This window comes from Euprymna scolopes, chromosome 46, assembly GCF_053919585.1.
Source record: "Euprymna scolopes isolate OS-2025 chromosome 46, ASM5391958v1, whole genome shotgun sequence".
NCBI classification, from domain to species: domain Eukaryota; kingdom Metazoa; phylum Mollusca; class Cephalopoda; order Sepiida; family Sepiolidae; genus Euprymna; species Euprymna scolopes.
This window is the reverse complement of record NC_136527.1, coordinates 67,308,878-67,329,435: the sequence shown is the minus strand read 5'-3', so window position 1 is coordinate 67,329,435 and position 20,558 is coordinate 67,308,878. Positions and strand designations below refer to the sequence as shown.

At 30.9% G+C, this 20,558-nt stretch overlaps 1 protein-coding gene across 1 annotated transcript; it reads left to right on the top strand.

Annotated features, from left to right (window-relative positions):
• Nucleotides 1-3,832: 3,832 nt before the first annotated feature.
• Nucleotides 3,833-20,339, top strand: LOC145270827 (uncharacterized). The gene is made up of 2 exons (XM_080126400.1): nt 3,833-3,922; nt 11,380-20,339. Exon 2 carries the CDS (start codon nt 15,855-15,857, stop codon nt 16,329-16,331), a length of 477 nt encoding a protein of 158 aa, XP_079982526.1. The 5' UTR covers nt 3,833-3,922; nt 11,380-15,854; the 3' UTR covers nt 16,332-20,339.
• The last annotated feature ends 219 nt before the right edge of the window (nt 20,340-20,558 follow it).

Sequence of the window (20,558 nt, the reverse complement as noted above, 5' to 3'; positions counted from 1 at the left end):
ACTTTTCAGTTATGAAGACTTAAAAGTCGAACTACACGGTGACTGAATGATTATCGTCCCGTTCGTAATAGTTCCGACTTGTTTCCTTCAAGTATTGTTTTAAATTTACGTTTATTTAATTGCAAATGAATACAATAGATAATTTTATTGTCTTTATTATTGTTTTTCTTTATGACTTGTTTGTTGTCAGAATTGATTTTTAATAGAATATTTACGTTTATTTAATTGCAAATAAATACAATAGATAATTTTATTGTCTTTATTATTGTTTTTCTTTATGACTTGTTTGTTGTCAGAATTGATTTTTAATAGAATATTTACGTTTATTTAATTGCAAATAAATACAATAGATAATTTGATTGTCTTTATTATTGTTTTTCTTTATGACTTGTTTGTTGTCAGAATTGATTTTTAATAGAATATTTACGTTTATTTAATTGCAAATAAATACAATAGATAATTTGATTGTCTTTATTATTGTTTTTCTTTATGACTTGTTTGTTGTCAGAATTGATTTTTAATAGAATATTTACGTTTATTTAATTGCAAATAAATACAATAGATAATTTGATTGTCTTTATTATTGTTTTTCTTTATGACTTGTTTGTTGTCAGAATTGATTTTTAATAGAATATTTACGTTTATTTAATTGCAAATAAATACAATAGATAATTTGATTGTCTTTATTATTGTTTTTCTTTATGACTTGTTTGTTGTCAGAATTGATTTTTAATAGAATATTTACGTTTATTTAATTGCAAATAAATACAATAGATAATTTTATTGTCTTTATTATTGTTTTTCTTTATGACTTGTTTGTTGTCAGAATTGATTTTTAATAGAATATTTACGTTTATTTAATTGCAAATGAATACAATAGATAATTTGATTGTCTTTATTATTGTTTTTCTTTATGACTTGTTTGTTGTCAGAATTGATTTTTAATAGAATATTTACGTTTATTTAATTGCAAATAAATACAATAGATAATTTGATTGTCTTTATTATTGTTTTTCTTTATGACTTGTTTGTTGTCAGAATTGATTTTTAATAGAATATTTACGTTTATTTAATTGCAAATGAATACAATAGATAATTTGATTGTCTTTATTATTGTTTTTCTTTATGACTTGTTTGTTGTCAGAATTGATTTTTAATAGAATATTTACGTTTATTTAATTGCAAATGAATACAATAGATAATTTGATTGTCTTTATTATTGTTTTTCTTTATGACTTGTTTGTTGTCAGAATTGATTTTTAATAGAATATTTACGTTTATTTAATTGCAAATGAATACAATAGATAATTTGATTGTCTTTATTATTGTTTTTCTTTATGACTTGTTTGTTGTCAGAATTGATTTTTAATAGAATATTTACGTTTATTTAATTGCAAATAAATACAATAGATAATTTGATTGTCTTTAGTATTGTTTTTCTTTATGACTTGTTTGTTGTCAGAATTGATTTTTAATAGAATATTTACGTTTATTTAATTGCAAATAAATACAATAGATAATTTGATTGTCTTTATTATTGTTTTTCTTTATGACTTGTTTGTTGTCAGAATTGATTTTTAATAGAATATTTACGTTTAGTTATGAAAAGTAAGCTTGAAGATTATAAAACGTAAAAAATAATTCTGTGTCGGAAGTAAAAATTTTAGGTACGAGCAAAATGAATGCCGATGCTCAAAATGTATAAACATTTTGACCCCTCCCTTTACTTAAAAATTCACCAAAAATCAGAAAATTAACCAATTCTAATGAAATTTTCACTATTTCTTAAATAATCTTCGCGGAATATAATGAAGTAATTATTATTATTTTAATCTTAGTGGAAATGTATTATTTTATTTAAACAGAAAATACCTTTACTAAAGTTATGGTTTTCAGTAGTAAATAAAAAACGCAAGACTTTACTTTTGCTTTTTTTTATATATGAATAAAGCATCGTAATTTGTAACAATAAAAAAATAAAATAATTTTAACAGGAACATCACGAAAAAAGCCTCTAAATCCGTATTAAGGAATTCTATATAACTCGACGAAAAATGAATTTCACGCACTACCGATATTACCATTGAATTAAGCATTGCTTATTTTCACATACAAAAAATTATAATTGCAAAAAAATTTTTTACTTTTTTTTGAAATTATTGGTTTCGCATAATTTATATATGCAAGATGGTAATAATTTCCTTGCTCGCAAGAATGGGAAACTTTCGGCATAACATATTTTTATATAATATTGAGCAATAATTAAATAAAAAATAATTTAAACAAAGGAACATAGAAAAATAATTAAATTAAAAAGTGCAAAAATTAATACAAATGTTCAGAAATGTACGGATACGCGACTGGGGGAAAAAAACTTCCTCTCTTTTAATTACATGACGTCATTTTCACAGTCTTTCAACTGCCTGAAATTTTCGGCCATCGTATATTCCGTGTTTACAAAATTTTAGTTTGTTGCATTCTGCGAACGCCAGAAATCACTCGGTTTTTTGGGCTAATTAATTTATGTTTTGTACAAACAAGGTTTTTTTTTAATTTATTTATTTAATTCAATATCTTAGGACTTTACTTTACTAATTATCTGTGAAATAGACCCAGAAAACTAATATATATCTTTTAAAGGATTTTTACAATGAATTTATTTAACTTCAAAATTTTGCTGAATTGGGTAGCTCGCTGTGAAAACATTTTCATAACTTTTTTTTTTCACGTGTAGAAATATTTTTCGTTTAGGGAATTAACTTCAGTCTTTAATCTTTCAAATACAATTAAAAAGTAGTCGGAAACCTACAAAAAAATTATGATAAATCGGTTTTGAAACTAGGTCCCCTATTTTTGCCCGCCCATTTTTGCCCGTACATAATATCAGCTTTTGCCGTTTTATTACAATAAAATTACATTAATTAAACGAAATTATTTCACTGCGTGTCATCCATACTTTAGTGAAAATCAGTTGGATTTGGGTTTACAAATAATTGACTTTTTTTTTTTTTTTTAAGTAACAATATTTTTGGTTCATTATGCATATTTTTAGTTTAAAAATCTATTTTCATTGATTTAAGTATCTTAACACCTTCATTTATTAATTATCGTTGAAATAGTTTAAGAAAATTGATAATCATATTTCCAGAGATTTTTAAAACTGATTTATTCGGACTTGAAATTTAAACAGATTTTTGTGGGGGGGGGGGTCCGATATTTAATACTGTAGTTTGTTTTTTATAGTAAGTAAACATTTTCCCCCATTTAGAAATTAGGTTTCTTTTTTTATCAATCAACACAATAACATTTAGACGTACACTAAAAAAAGTTTGATAAGTCTCTTTTAAAAAGAATGGTGGTACTTTTTTTGTTGTTTTTTTACTATTTTTTACGAATACCGAGTGTTAGAAAACTTTCTTAACTAAAATATCAACTGATTTTCTATCATTTTTATTAGAAAGGATATATTTCTGTATTACTAATTTTTTTATTTAGATTATTCATTTTTATTGAACTCGTTTTTATTAAAAAAAATTATTCATCGTTCGTTTTCATGAACAATTATTAATCGTTGCTTTCGTTTTAAAATTTGTTAACGTTCGATTTCGTTCATAAAATTAATAATCAGTCGATTTTATTTCGTTTATTTATTTACCAAGGCATATTTTTTATCCCTTTTTATTAAAAGATGCTTTCTTTATAATGTTAAAAAAAAAAGGATTATTACATTAAAAAAAAAAGCGTTTTTTTATAATAAAAATAAAAACGAAACTTTAAATCACATGAAATAAAAATAACTTTTTCCATTTTCTGCGAACTAGCTTTTCCGGTCACCATCTTAAAAGACGACTTCCACGTTTCAAATTCATCTCGTTTCTCTTATAACCGTTTCTTTGTCGAAAGCAGATTTCAGTACAAAAAAGTAAGTATTAGTTGAATTTAATATTATTTATGGGGGTCGAAAATTTCCCCTTTATTATGGTCATACCTACATTAATAACAAAACAACAAATTTGCGACGTTTTCAATATCAAATGAAAGCACCCGAAAAAAAATTTAAGAAAAATCTTTAAAACCACCAAAAATATTACACAATTATATAATCTTACCATCTCCGTTTGCATGAAAATATTGAATGTTGACTTATTTTTATATCACAACAAAAGAGAAACATAATGTTTGGACGCGCCCCAGTAATAAAAAAGAACTATAAAAAACAATTAAATTGGTAAATGTTTATTTTAACTACAACAGAACACCGACCAATAAAATTTGATTCTTTATAGGTTTTCGGGGACGCTGACAACGAATCTGATATTCAAACCCGTCGCAAATTTACAGTTTGCCTGGTACCCCTGAACCCTTGCACTATTTTGTGCCATATCACCATATGCGTTAACGCTACCCGTCAGTAGTTCTTATTGAAATATGCGTGCGTGTAGTCACGTGATCTTTCATAAGGTGCCTGAATATATGGTGGATATTTTAAATGACAGGAAATATTTTTCATAAAATAAAAAAATAGTTTTCATCTGATTGAAATACTTTTTAGAAAAATAGTTTTCACCTCATTCATAGTAAAAATAATGTAAGTTTTCACGACTGGTTTACAAATACATTTTTGTTTTTCGTTCGTTTCTTTTTTTTTTTTTTTGGTGGGTATTCAATTATAGAATTTGTATGGATTTTAACAGGTGCTTCTACAGTTTAATTTATCCTTTTTCCGTAAGTAAAAATTCTATTTACATTGGGGGGGGCAGAGGAGAATGGGTGGTGTCATGCTCTGCCACCCCTCCCAATGTAAACAGGATTTTTGGGAAAAATTAAAGTTCTTCTGCCCGGTGTATGTCGGCGCGTTACTTACGGAAAAACAATAAATTGGGGGGGGGGCGAGTTACTTATGGAAAAACAATAAATTAAACTGCAGAAGCACCTGTTAAATGTTGTACAAGTTCTATAATTGAATAACCCACTAAAAAAAAAATAAATAAAAATGTTTTTGTAAACCGCTCATGAAAACTTATTTTTTTAGATCAATTAAAAAGCATCAAAAACTACGCAACACAGAAAAAAAACACATTTCTTTTTTTTTTGAAAACTTTCTTGGTATTTCAAATGTCTACTAAAATAATTCTTCCACGATGTGACATGTCACTTAACTATGCATGCTCGAATGCATCATGTAAAAATAGCATAAGGCAGTGAAATGGCACAAAATAGTGCGAGGGTTCAGGGGTCAATACCATGCAAATGGTAACTTTGTGACGGGTTTGAATATCAGATTCGTTGTCAGCAACCCCGAAAACCTACAGAGAACCAAATGTTATTGGTCGATATTTTGTTGTAGTTAAAGTAAACATTTACCGTAAAAACACATGAAATAAAATTGGTTCATTGTAAGTTTTGCAGTATTCCCAAAATGAAAGTTTCTAAAAAAAAAAAAATCTTTTTATTCTCCATAAAACCAGTGAATTTAAAAAACATTCCCCCAAAAGCTGAAAATGGGAAAATTGGAATTGAATGTTATTTTTACGTATTTTGTCGTAAACAATGAAAACAATGCGATTTTTTAAAAATTCTCTCAAAAATGAAATAATTATTAAATTTCCTCATTTTAAAAAGACGGAACTATACATGAATTGAAAGAAAATAAAATGCAAAAAAAAAAAAAAAATCATATTTTGCTCCCGCTTCTAATGTGATTTTATCACATTGTTTTTGGTTGGGTCGGGCAAAATTCACATCTTTGGGTTTGTTTTTTTTTCATATTAAATTATACTCGAATGATGAAATAAAATATATTTGATTTTGGGTCATTTATAGGGCTTTTATCGTTTTATGGGGAGGGGAGAATTTGGAAAATATATTAAAATCATTAAAGTTTTACAATTAAAAAAATTACTTTTTAAAAATATTTGACAGTTTTTTTTTTTCAGTTAATGAGTACTATTTGTAACCGGAAGTTAATTGTTTTAGGAGGGTTATCTGCTTAAAATATGATTCTTTTCTTGATATATCTATATATGTCTTTTCGTAATATGTCACATCAAAGGTAAGGTTTTTACTGTTATATTTCACTTGAATAATGATTGAACAAAAACTTTAAAAAGATATAATATGTATTTGTATTTAGTTATTCTTCCTATATTTTTAATGGTTCATAAGACCTGTGTTTTGTATATCTGCGATGCCATGTTAATTTCTCATTTTTTAATGTTTTAGCTATTTTGTGACGTTCAAATCAAATTTCGTCTATTTTAATCAGTTTTTATTAAAAAAAAAGAATGTTTATATGTGATTTAAACCCTGGTCCTTCTTCTTTAATATAGAGTCAAAATTACGATAAATTCATTTCATTTCCCTAGTTTTTACTTGTATTTCTTTTATGCCTGTTGAAAATTAATATCATACCTATTATTAATGTATGATAAACTAAACAGTAAAAACCCATTAATATATGAAAAGAAAAGAAAAGGCTTCAGAGATGGTAGATGTTACATAAAAATCACACACAGCAATAAATAAATTTTAGTGTTTATAAGAAAATATATCAGTTTTTAATAAAGAATGCTGTAGAAAAAGAGGTAACGATACTGACAATGACAGCAAAAATGACCAGAATTGCATTGATGATCATCATGGTGAGTGGACGACATTGGTTTGGTAGGAGAAACTTTGAAATAATGCCAATGTTACCATGTTCCTTTTATTGTTGTTCTTCTAGCATGTACACGGCCATCTTGCTAAGGATTATAAGCAGATGAATTGCTGATCTCTAAAATGTTGACATATTTGAACCATGACCCACTTCGCCCAACCAACTCTGCCTCCAAACTGAAACTTATAATATTATTCTTAAAAATGAAATGACATCTCAAACAAAAATCCCAATCAAACCAGTATTTTAAACCATATTTTATTAATCTGTTTAAGAAAATTCAAAACGAAAACCAAATTGGTTTGCTTTCCATGCTTTATAGTTACACCAAGCAAAACTGATTTGCATCCTCCTTTGCAGCCCACATTCAAAATTATCCATGGGGTTAGAAGTAATCTAGATTATGTAGAATCTTTTCTCCCCATATCTTGTAGCATTATGTGAAACCGACCTATACTCATCAAGTTCCTTTGTTTTATCATGGCAGAATATCTCTTTCTCAGATCTTAGAACTCAGACACATATATGCACAGACTTTAAGTCTAAATCCTGTGTATTGCTTTATTGAGTTTTGTGGAATTTTAACAAAAAAATTGAATGCTATTGCAATTGTCTAAAAATGTATATCTTTGGTAATAAAATAATATTCTAGCTTCGAATTTCTATTTATATGAAATAAAGAACATATCCAGTAACAATATTAACCAAACACAGGAACGAACTTCACATTATTTTGTTTAACGAAATATTTAATTATCAACAAAACTCCCATGCTTCTTGTTGATGACAGAATCGAGGAGGAGTAGGAAATCCAGGAAGACTCCAGACTTTCTCCCACTTACCTGGTCAATCAAGACTTGTTCAGGCCGCATTGGTCAAAATAACATTTTCAAAGCTGGTTTTCATGTATGTCTGAGCCCAAGCCAAATGTTTTTTTCTCATGAATTTGGTTTAAAATAGGTTTTGCTATGGGCTTAATGCTTCTTGCAATTTCGCTTGAAGACATTGCAGCATGTCTTTCTGCACAAGGAAGATATTCCAGCCTTGTCAAATACAGCAGTACTGTTACTGCCGGGCTGCTTGATAAGTTTATGGCAAAGATCATGAGAAGAAACTGCTTTTCTTGTGTTTTTGTCCTTCCTTGATTGCATGATAGTATTTTCAACGAATGAAGACAATTGTGTTTGTAGGGCCAATTGCATAGTTTTTGTGAGTTCAGTTATTTACTCCATATTAAACTTTTAAGCACAGAATAAAACAACAAAAATTAATCGTACAAAAAAATGTGCTAAATAAATTCAATGAATTTGTTTAAAAGGCACATTATTTTGTAAGAAATTGAAAAAAAGTTTTGGAGAAGAAAAATACACAGCGACCCTAACCATCTTAAATAATCATAATACAGAACATTAACTTAGTGTAAATACAAAGGTTAATTTACAAAAGGATATACAAGATGAGTCTGTCTTACTCGCTGTTTTCGGACTCTCTACTACTCAGAGGAGTATTTCTACATTGTCTGTATATTATTGTATGGAGAGGTCCAAATTCATTCCATTATAACACAGATAAGGGCAAACCAATGCATAATTCGAATAGGTTGAGAATATACTGATCAGATTTTCATTCTACAAAAAACTGTGAGTATCGCTGGAGCAACAAGTAAAAACTTTTGTCTGCTTCATTTTCATTCTTGCATTTGACTCTGTAGACTGTGGAACCATTTGGAAGGTCATACATACCGATGGCATGCATTCAAACTGCTTAACCTAGTCAAAGCCTAATATCTTTCCACATGAACTAAAGTTTGCATGTATGGCCAGGAGTCATGCTTTTTTGACATACATTCTGGCGATCGACAAAGATGTATTCTCTTACCGACACTCTTCACTTATACACAATCGACTGGATGACATTGAACACTATGGCCAACTTTCATGGTGTTACAGCTCTCTTAACTAATCTGGATTGAATGCCACAACACTTACCCATGATGTCTGTGTTGGTTTATCTACAACTAGTCTTGTTACATAGATATTATTATTATTAGACGAATTTACCACTTGTGCGTATGTTACATGAGTTCTTATTAGTAAAGATACGAGTCTTAGTGAGAGTTTGTCTTATTACAGAGAGGGATGTTGAAAGGACTCAGAGAGAGATGTTGTAGTAAGAGACTTAGAGAGATTCTTATATTAAAGTGTCCATTCCTTAGATATGTAGATTGGAAGAAGAAGAAAGCTCTTTGAGTGAGGACATAGTGTACAGACATTGTGTAGACATGATGTAGATTCTCATTGTGGATATGAGAAGTCGAGATGTGTATGAAAAGACATTTTATAACACAAATATATAATACAATTTCACTTTACCTTTTTGTAAGAATCATAAGGCAAGACGAGCTTTACAAAACACATGATGGTTTATTTCGTCACACGACCGGCCGTGATTCCATCATCAAGAATTCAAAGTTTCACATTTTTTTTCTTGAAGTGACGTCTCGCTTCCTAGACGACTGTCTCTCTCCGAGTTTTCTCACTGACTGTTCTTCTAACTAAAGTTTTTCTCTATTCCGAGAACTTTCTATTTTCCATGACGTCATACACATGTTAAAACATGTGCCTTCTTTCACGTGTTCTGGACATACGTGTCCAAAACTTTTCCTATTTCTACAAAAGGAATTTTAACTTATACTCAGTAACCTATTTTTCCAATATGTTAAAAACATTATCTTATAAGCTGCATTCTTTCAATTTAAAATTTCATAACAAACTTGATAGTTCACATTTTTTTTCTTGAAATATTTTATCTATATTCTAAACAACCGTTTGTTTTACATTTTTAAATTCTCACACGTAATATATTTCTAAACCTAAATTACGAGGTTCGAATTCCGTCTGTTGCTATTTCATTTTCATTTTAACTAAATTCTCTATTTTTATACTTACATGAAAAGGGGACAGCCCTTATCATGTAACAGTCTTACCCTCTTTAACAAGGTGGAAAAGCACAGTCTTGCACTTGACCAAGCTCCAACCTCTGTCCCATCGTTGCAATGTTTCATCTTTGGGCCTATTTTATAAGTTTGTTAGATGAATATGCTCTGATGAACTCATAGCGTTTGTGACCATTTAGTATATTTACTCCTGAATAACCTGATATGCAGAAAATCACACTTCTACAAAAAGCTTTCGAATCTAATAGTTCTTTTTTCATCGTACGGTTAGACTTTGTAATTCCTCAATGGTTCTAGCGTCTATGACTACTCGAATGCAGACGTTTAAATGTAAAACAGACATACACCTTCAAATCCCTTGTTTTCTATTATTTGAAAGATCGTTGAAGTGTGTTGTTAACCACGAAAAAGTAGATTTTAATGTCGTTTTTGGAGATAAACTACATTGGGTAAATCGTAAAAACCAATTTTCTTTTTTAAATATTTAAATTGATGAAGTATTTTTTTTTCACATTAGAAAAAGATTTGGTTACGTTTTTTGTTTGAAAACAATTCCAACTTGTAATGAAATATACAAATGAAAGAATCCTAAATAGATATTTGGAAGTGGGTTGAGTTTCACATACAACATTCAAGTAAATTGATCACCCATTTTCAGAACCGATTTATTGCCTTAATTTAACATTGACTCTTTTACCCCCGTGCCTTATTCATAATTTTGTTTCCTTTTTTGCAACATTTCACTTGTAGAAAAGTTAGGTTTGCCCCCTTCATTAATTTATATTAATTTATTTACAATTTTTTAAAGGATGTTTTTGCATTTAATAACTACTTTTTAAATAGTACTAGTCTACATGTTGGTCTTTTTTTGAATTTAATGACTTCATTATTTTATATTTATTTATAATAAAATATTTTTTTGTATTTAATGACCTGCGCTGCTTTTTAAATAGTACTAGTCTACCTGTTAGCTATTTTAGGGTAAGTTGAAAAATGTTCAAAATAAAAACTGATTTGGAGATTATATTGTCTTTTATTTTCTTGAGAAAACATTTTTAAGTGAAAAATAAAACTCAGGAAGCCTCCATTGCACTACTGCAAGCACTAATTAAAATTAAGGAGGCACTACTAAAAGCACTGCTATAATCACTTTTATATCCCCTTCCTTAAAGGAAAATATTTTTAAAGTAAGACCTAAATTGTCAATCCACAGGAGCGCTATTAAAAGCAGTAAATGTAGTTATGAATATGGTTATAGCTATATATTGTATATGAAATAAACACATTAAAATAAGTTTAAAAAACATATTGTTAGCCTTGTGTATACCTTGATTAGAAGCAGTGGTTTTGATATTGGACTTAAGACAGGGTGGCCATAATATCGTTAAGCAGATGAATTATTTGAAACCAGAAATCAGAATCAGGTGGACAGTTTAAACACCCAAGCAAACATGCTGATCTGAGTTTTATGATTATATAGATTATTAATACAAAATGTATTCATTTATTTAGACAAATATGGGGAAAATCCTTATGCATTTTTTAAAATAAAATGATATTGAATTCAAGGATTTTTTAATAAAATTAAATATGATAATTCCAATGTTTGCTTTTAGCATACTATACTGAAACTTATTGCAAATTTATCTTTTATGAATAACCGTGTCTAAACCTTAACGCCATAAAAATAATTCGGTTTAAAAAACATGTATACCATTAATATATTTTCTTTAAATTTATATTTTAATTGTTTTTAATTTTGCAGAATATCAAGCAAACAACACAAGAAAACAAATGAAAATGGATTAAAGTTAAAAGCCAGAAATGAGAGAAATGTGAATTATAATTTTTTTAGCAAATCACTTTTCTGATAATCTATTAAAAAAACACCTTCTTGTTTTCTAAAAATGTATTCCTTACATTCATAATCTTATTCAATCACAACATAGCTTGAATATTTTTTACTCCATATGATTAATGTGGTTGTGGCTGCATATGACTTGCATAATTATAAGTTCATATGATTAGTCATCCAAACTATTGGAAAAATATTATGTATTGTTAAAATTAAAATTTAAGCTTAATTAATGCTTACAAATTCAGTAGTGTATAATGATCTCTTAAATATTTCGACTTTTAAAATAAACTATGAATCTGATACTGAAGTGAACCCTTACTCTTTAAAAAGAAATCACATATGATGCAGCATATGCAAATGCACACTAAAGTAAAAGCATATTCTTGTGAAATATGTTTCTCTTCTTTTACACAGAAACATGTTAAGACATAGGCAAACATATACTGGAGAGAAACCATATTCCTTTGCAAATAAATCAGACATGGTGGAACATATGCCAATAAAAACTGAAGAGAAACCATATTGTTGTGAAGTATGTGGCTCTTCTTTTATACAGAAACCCCATATGTTGCTGCATATGCGAACACATTCAGGAGTGAAGCCATATCCTTGTAGAATATGTAGCTCTTCTTTTGCAAGTAAATCAGATCTGGAGAAACATATACGTACACATACAGGGGAAAAACCATATTCTTGTGAAATATGTGACTCTTCCTTTACACAGAAGCCACATATGTTGCAACATATGCGAACACATACTGGAGAAAAACCATATTCTTGTGAAGTATGTGGCTCTTCTTTTGCAAATAAATCAAACATGGTAAAGCATATGCGAATACATACTGGAGAGAAACCATATTGTTGTAAAGTATGTGGCTCTTGTTTTACACGGAGTGACTACCTGTCGAAACATATGCAAACACATACTGGAGATAAGCCATATTCTTGTGAAGTATGTGGCTTTTCTTTTGCAAGAAAATCACATATGGTGACACATGTGCGATCACATACTGGAGAAAAACCATATTCTTGTGAAATATGTGGCTCTTCTTTTACACAGAAAGCACATATGTTGCGACATGTGCGAACGCATACTCGAGAGAAACCATATTCTTTTAATGTATAAGGCTCTTTTTTTACACAGAAATACAATGTGTGACAACATATGCAAACACCTACTGGAGAGAAACGATATTCTCATGGCATATTTTACAAATAAATCAGACATGGGTAAACATACGAACACATACTGTAGAGGAGCCATATTCTTGTGAAATATGTGGCTATTCGTTTACAAAAAATTAGCCATGAACCATATTCTGGAGAGCAGCCATAGGCTTGTGTAGTAATGTTGCTTCTTTCGCAAATAAATAAGACATGGACAGACATGAAAGTACATACTGGAGAGAAACCATATTCTTGTAAAGTATGTAGCTCTTTTGCAAATAAATCAGACATGGGTAAACATATGAGAAATTATTCTTGTGAAGTGTGTGGCTCTTTTACAGGAAACTCACACTTGGTGACACATATGCGATCACATATTGGAGATAAACCACAAGAGAACTAGATTACATGTCTTCAAAAATAACAGCTCTTTTGGGGAACAACAGATGTCCCCTGGAAAACCCAATAAATATTCCCACAATAGATCTACTCCAACAACAACCACCAACTTCACCTTCAGAACCCATCCAACTGTCCAGCACATGCCCAACTCTCCTGGAACTCCTGTGCCACTGGACTCTCTGGCTGACATAACACCTACCTTCACAAACTCTCTGCTGGAAACCCCACAAACACCAACACAGGAATCTACAACACCTAACAGGATACCATCACCTACATCACCATCACAATCACCTAGACCACCACTACCATCAGTTGTACTCCTAGAAGCAGATGATGAACAGCTTTAGAGGAGGAGTTCAGCAACACAATTGGGGAGGTGAGGTGTATGAGAATGAAGGACAGACCACGTTTGTCCAAGATCCAAGAGCAAAGACTGTTATAGTCAAAGTTGACATCGCTCTCGAGAGGCTAATTCCGCTCACAGAACTCAATCATATCACATATGCAGCTGGACTCTACATCGACAGAAAAATTAAGCCTCGATCCTTAAAAAAATTAACCCTTAATCACAATCATCCCTCGATCCTTAAAAAAATTAACCCTCGACCCTTAAAAAATTTAACCCTCGATCCTTAAAAAAATTAACCCTTACTCACAATCATTGAATAGGGCCCAGAGTTCCTAGACAAACACCTCACTGGAAGACCAAGCTGCGGAAAACAACTGAACCCCTGCAGGAAATAACTAAGCCAAATAAAACAGTTCCTTGCAGATCCTTCGGTACAGGGTCGACTTAAGACCACCATCAAAAACTCTGTACCAAATACCACCATGAGAAAATTGAGGGAGTATATAATACAGCTAGGGAGTTGGAGGGGAAAATACCGGCACTTTCCCAGAGAATTAAAAAATAGGAGAACAAGATCAACTCCCAGATTCAGAACAGGCAGTTTAAAACAAACCAGAAGACTTTTTACAGGCAGCTGATAAGGAAGACCATTACTGTACATAGTCTGCATGCAGAGGAAGACCTGGAAAACTACTTTATTTGAAACAGAAGGCAAATATAATCAAGAGGCCCAGTGGATTGAAGATATTATTAGGCTCAAGGAAACCAAGCCTCAGATGCCACAACCGGTCATAACTCCTGGTATGATGATAAGGAAACTAGCACAATTATCCAACCACAAAGAACCTGGCATCGACAATGTGCAAAACTTTTGGCTGAAGCAATTGACTGCACTCCACCCCACTACTGTGATTGCTTCAGCAAGATGCTAAGAGATGAAAAAGCAAAACCACCCTGGCTGACAGAGGGGGACATCAGCCTCATACCTAAGACCAAGGAGACACAACAGCCAAATAAATGCAGGCCAATATGCTGTCTTATAACTACCTACAAGCTTTTCACTGGTCTGATAGCCGACGGTATATATGACCACCTATTTTCTGGGACCTACCTTGAAAAAGAGCAGCCAGGGTGCAGAAGAAAATGCCTCGGTACCAAAGACCAGCTATTAGAAGCTACTAGAAGACTGTAGGAAGAGACACAAAAACCTAAGCATGGCATGGATTGATTACCAGAAGGCATTTGACAGTGTGCCACACTCATGGCTACTTCGGTGCCTTGAGTTAAACAAAATTCACCCGGTAATTAGGCAAACACTGGCTGATCACCTTCAGATGTGGAAAACCACAATATCATTAAATCACAATGTAGGAAAGACCACCATCCCTGAAGTAAAAATAAAGAGGGGAATATTTCAAGGTGACAGCTTATCTCCCTTACTCTTCTGTATGGCAATAGACCGACTAAGCAAGCTTCTGAATGAAAATCCGAGCGCCAACAATTTGAGTCAAGGACGCCATCGAGATCCAAGCAAGAGAATAAATCATTTGATCTTCATGGATGATCTTAAGCTGTATGCTAGCTCTGACACCGATCTGCACCAGATTCTGCAGATAGTACACACATTTTCCAGTGACATCAGAATGAAATTTGGCCTGGATAAATGTGCCAAGTGTACACTCAGAGCTGGGAAGAAGACCCACACAGAAAATATGCAGCTTAATGAAAACATCAACATCAGGGATCTAGAAGAGCATGAGCCTTATAAGTAGTTGGCATTGAGGAAAACGAAAACATACAACATGTCAAGATGAGGGAGAAGATAAGTAAAGAATATGTACGCCGGGTGAGGAAAATATGCAAAACCCAGCTCACAAATAAAAATAAAATTACTGCCATCAACCAGCTTTCTATGCCAGTAATAACATACAGCTTTGGTATCATTGACTGGCCACAAAAATACATCAACCAGATAGACGTAAAGACACGAAAGCTACTAACGCTTCATAAAATAATATATAGAAATCAGTGTCTACCAAGGCTGTAGTTGCCCAGGGAAGAAGGTGATCTGTGACTCAGAGATCAATCATCAACATAGGGTAACTATTGTGAGCACCAGTCAGTATCTGAGAAGTTCCCAGAATGACACCCTCTCAATAGTATACAATTATCATGAGACAAGAGCCAGCAGAACAGCATCAGTCACCCAGCTGGCCAAGCATTTTGGTCAGGGGTGTCTCTCAGATGAGGACGAAACACCAAAAAGTGTTCCACAGAAATAGCAAGAAAGAGCCGGCAGAAATATACCGAGACCTTTCAACAGATAAACCTTAAAGAATGGGACCAACATCAGCGTGCAAAGTATTTTGGGGGGAACTCTCTCAGGAATACATAGACAAAGAATATTCCTTGGACTGGCTACAAAAGGGGAGCTCTCCACCACCATCAGGAAAGGGTCATAATGGCTGCTCAAGACCAGGGATTGATGACCAATGCATTCAAGAAGATGGCAGATATCAGTAATGACAATAAATGCAGGATCTGCCATACAGAATTGGAAAGTGTTGGTCATCTGATATCTAGTTACAAAGTTCTTCTAGAGGACGGCTATTATACAGCGAGGCATGATGGAGTATGCAAGTACCTCCACTGGATCATCTGTAAAAAATTCAACATCCAGTGTAGCAGAAAGTCCTGGGAACATCAACTTGAAAAAACAGTTGGAAATGACTTATATACCAGACGTTACGACCATGTAATCCCTACAGCCACCTACCTTGAAAATGCTGCTGTGAAACCTGACATAGTTATATGGAATAAGTCAGAGAGAGTTACAACCTTGATTGAAGTGAGTGTTCCTAATGATTGCGGTCTGAAGAGAGAAACAGACCAAATATCAAGGTCTCATGTATGCTATGAAAAGAAACTGGAATCTTGAGGAGATATCAATCATACCAGTTATCATAGTTGCCTTCGGGCTTAGGAAGAAGAACCTGAAGTCCTACCTAACTAATATTCCTGATGAACCAAGTGCAAAAGAGATCCAGACAATTGCACTTAAGGGAACAGCGAGGATACTAAAAAGAGCTCTTGGTTGGTTTCAATAAAAAGCGGGACAATGTTGGCAGCTGGTTTGGCTGCCCCATACCCAGCATTAAAAACTTCAAAGGAAGAAAAATAAAAAAAAAAGAGAAACCCCATATTTTTGTGATACATGTGTCTCGTCTTTTACAACAAAGGCAAATATGTTGCGACATGTGCAAACACATACTGGATAGAAACCATAAAGTTAAATATGTGTCTTTTTTTTACACAGAAATACAATATGTTGCCACATATGCAAACACATACTATACATAATGGTTAATTGGGGAGAGGGAAATTATGTTCTCAATGTCTTTACTAACTCAGTGTTTGAGAGATAAAGAACTTAAATGGAACATTCGAATATCTATGTATCTCATGTAGAGTTCAAGTGTTAGCCCCAGGTTGTGGGCGCTTTGAGTTCTGATAACTTTGATTGAAGTAAAATAAAACAAAAAGACAAGCCATTCTTGTGAAATATGTGCAGGTTCTGCCATACAGAATTAGACAGTGTGTGTCATCTGATATCAAGTTGCAAGGTTCTTTTAGGGTGCAGCTACTATACAGCGATACATGAATGAGTATGTAAGTACCTCCACTGGACCATCTGTAAAAAATTCAACATCCAGTGTAGCAGAAAGTCCTGGTTACATCAACCTGAAAAAAACAGTTGGAAATGACTTATATACCATACATTAAGACCATGTAATCGCTACAGCCATCTGCCTTTAAAATGCTGCTGTGGAATAAGTCAGAAAATGTGGTAACCTTGGTTCAATACTATATGTGGCAACATATGCGAACAAATACTGGAGAGAAATCGTATTTCTTTGAATTTGTATTGCATGCAAACACATACTGTAAACAATATGATATTGTAACATATTTCAATTATTTTTATTATGTATGACAAAATAATATTGTAACGTATATCTCAATTATTTTTTATTATGTATAACAAAATATTGTAACGTATATCTCAATTATTTTTTATGCATAACAAAAAAACTATGTATAACAAGCTACATAAAAACTCTATGTGAACTATGTACCTTTTCATTTTCAAATGTAATATTCTTGTGCTAATGAACAACTATATTCTCATACAGTATATGTTCAATATCAATAAAAACTTGAATAATTTTTAAATAAAATAAAAATTTGACAATATCAATAAAAACTTGAATAATTTTTAAATAAAATAAAAATGAAAATATTTTATGAACTTTTTTATAACAGGAAATTTACATAACGTTTAAAACCCTTTTCTGATATGTCATCAGATCAATATTTTCTGATAGAAAAAAATTCTAAAATTATATAAATGAATTTTACTTCTACTTCTTGACTACAAAACTAAAATTATTTAACAACGAAGGAAGAAGTGGTAATTCAACGGAAAGAACCCTTTAATATCCTGGTCGTTTGCTTGAGTGACTGCTGAGCATCAAGAACCCAACTCAGACCCAGAATATTGGGAATGTAGTGAACATTTTATAAACATTATTACAACAAAAGTATTACAGATTTGGTATATGATCGACCAGAATACAGTTGAAGACCAGCTCACCCAAAACACCGTAGTAGCAGAAGACATCAAAAGGAGAGAAGTTCGAGGAAAAATGTCTATTTTTGGTTCCTTTTTCTTTAATTTGCTCAGTTTTATGCTCTATTTAAAGTACAAAATACGCAAAACGTTAATTAAGCAAAGAAAATAAACAAAAAAACAATTTATTAGATAAATTAAAATACTTTTAAAACGTACAAAAATATGCAAAATATTAATTTAGCAAAGAAAAGAAAAAAGAAACAAATTATTTGATAAATTAAAATACATTTTAAAACGTACAAAAATATGCAAAATATTTACTTATCAAAGAAAAAAAACTATTTGTAAAATTATTTGATAATGTAAAATACATTTATAAAAAGTACCAAATATGCAAAATATTATTATCAAAGAAAAAATAAACAAAAACAATTTATTTGATGAATTAAAATACACTTTTTATTGATCAAAGAAAAAAAGAAACAATTTTAAAGCGTACAAAAATATGCAAAATTATATCTTAGGAAAAAAAGAAACCGAAAGCGATTTATTTGATAAATAATAACTTTTCAAAGAAACAAAAAACAATTTATTTGATAAATTAAAATACATTTTTAAAGGTACGAAATATGAAAAATATTAATTTAGCAAAGAAAAAACAAACAATATCTCATTTGATGAACTATAATACATTTTAAAACAGAAGCATGCAAAATATTAATTTAGCAAAGAAAAAAGAAACAAAAAACAAATTCTTTGATAAATTGTAAAACATTTTTAAAATGTACAAAACTATGCCAATTAATTTAGCAAAGAAATAAAAAAAAAACAATTCATTTGATAAAATACAATATGTACAAAAATATGCAAAATATTTACTTAGCAAAGAAATAAAAACAATTTGATAAATTAAAATACTTTAAAAAATTACAAAATATGCTAAATATAATTTAGCAAAGAAAAACGACACAAGCAAACATTTATTTGAAAAATTAAAATATACTTTTAAAACGTACAAAACATACAAAATAATCCTGTGTGGACATTAATGTGAGATTAACCTTAGCTCTCGATGTAAGAAGGTTCGTTTGTATCTGACGTGCAGAGCAGTAATTGATCCGCAAAAAAGAGACACCGCCATTATGGTGAGTCAGTCTTATGGGAAACGTGATAATTGTTGAGATGTGAACGTGGCTATATGCAAATTGGTAAGCGTTTGTTTGTAAGTTTCCAAGATATGAAGAAATGTTAGTTTAAAGAAAGTCGGTGATCACCTTTTTATAATGATTTAACGTACAATGATCACCCACTTTATGGCCACCACTAGTGTAAAACTTGAATTTACGCTGCTGAAATACACATTTGCTGAATTTTTGTTGGAGGGGCGTCAATGTGTGGGTGCTCAATTTACGTAAAACTCTTCATATCTTGGAAACTACACGTTTGCTGGAATTTTAAACGTTATTTTCGTTTTCAACATCCTCAAAAATTTTTAAATGTCTTAATTTTCCAAGTTTTTTTTTCTATAGTGTGGAAAGTCGATTGTCTTCCCCTTGCTGAACTTATATTCCAAACATTCCCAATAGGTGTCGCTAGCAGTGTATCATTCAAATACAAGATGGCGTGAAGTTTTTCTTCGATAAAATGTCTCATAATATTTGATTTTCTTAAATAAAAAACTACTTGATCGATTTACGTAATTTTTGGAATATGACATTTTCATGCAGTGACAAGTATGTACATTATAAAAATTTTTTTCGGATTTTTATAGTAAAAAAGATTACTTGTGGACCATTTATAGAATTGCACCAAAAATTTAACGAATTATCAAATCTAAACAAAAACGTCAATGTTCGTATACGTTTCCACGTAAGATGGAACCAGAAAGGAAAAACAGTAAAAAAAAATTGGAAAAAACCTCGTTCATATTTACAAAGAAATGAACAAGGAAGATATTTAGACGGTATCTTCTAAAAACAAAAGAAAATTTTTCACGCGTCGTCACAACTACACAAGATGACTATGAAAATATAATTAATAAAGGAAATAGTCAAAGACAAAATGCATCAGAAACACACAAAACTGTACAAAGGGAAGAAGAACAATCAGACTTCCAGCCAGATATAGGCAACGAGCAAATACATTTAATAAATGAAAAAAAAAAAGTTTTTTCTTCGTTTTTTAAACCAGAGATGTTGGATATACATGAGTTTTTACTCATACTATTCCTCGTATCGCAACCTCCCACCACGTAAGAGACAATAGACGTTGGTTGACTACTATATTTCAGTTCAATAAATATTTCGTAATGTTCACACGTGTCCGTTGTTCATCAAACCAATCCACTACTAATCTAATATAAAAAAATATAACCAGAAAAATTTTTCTTGAACTAACGATATTATCATTGAATGCAGCTTTGTTTTTGTTTTTTTTATATTAAAATAAAAAATAATAACTGCAATTTTTTTTTAAAAATGTCCATTGATTTTTATGATAACAGTTTGTAGGGGAAAAAAGTTCAATATAATA

What these genes read in the sequence shown, in the direction of transcription:
- LOC145270827 (XM_080126400.1), top strand. Translation starts at nt 15,855, where the DNA reads ATGGCTGCTCAAGACCAGGGATTGATGACCAATGCATTCAAGAAGATG.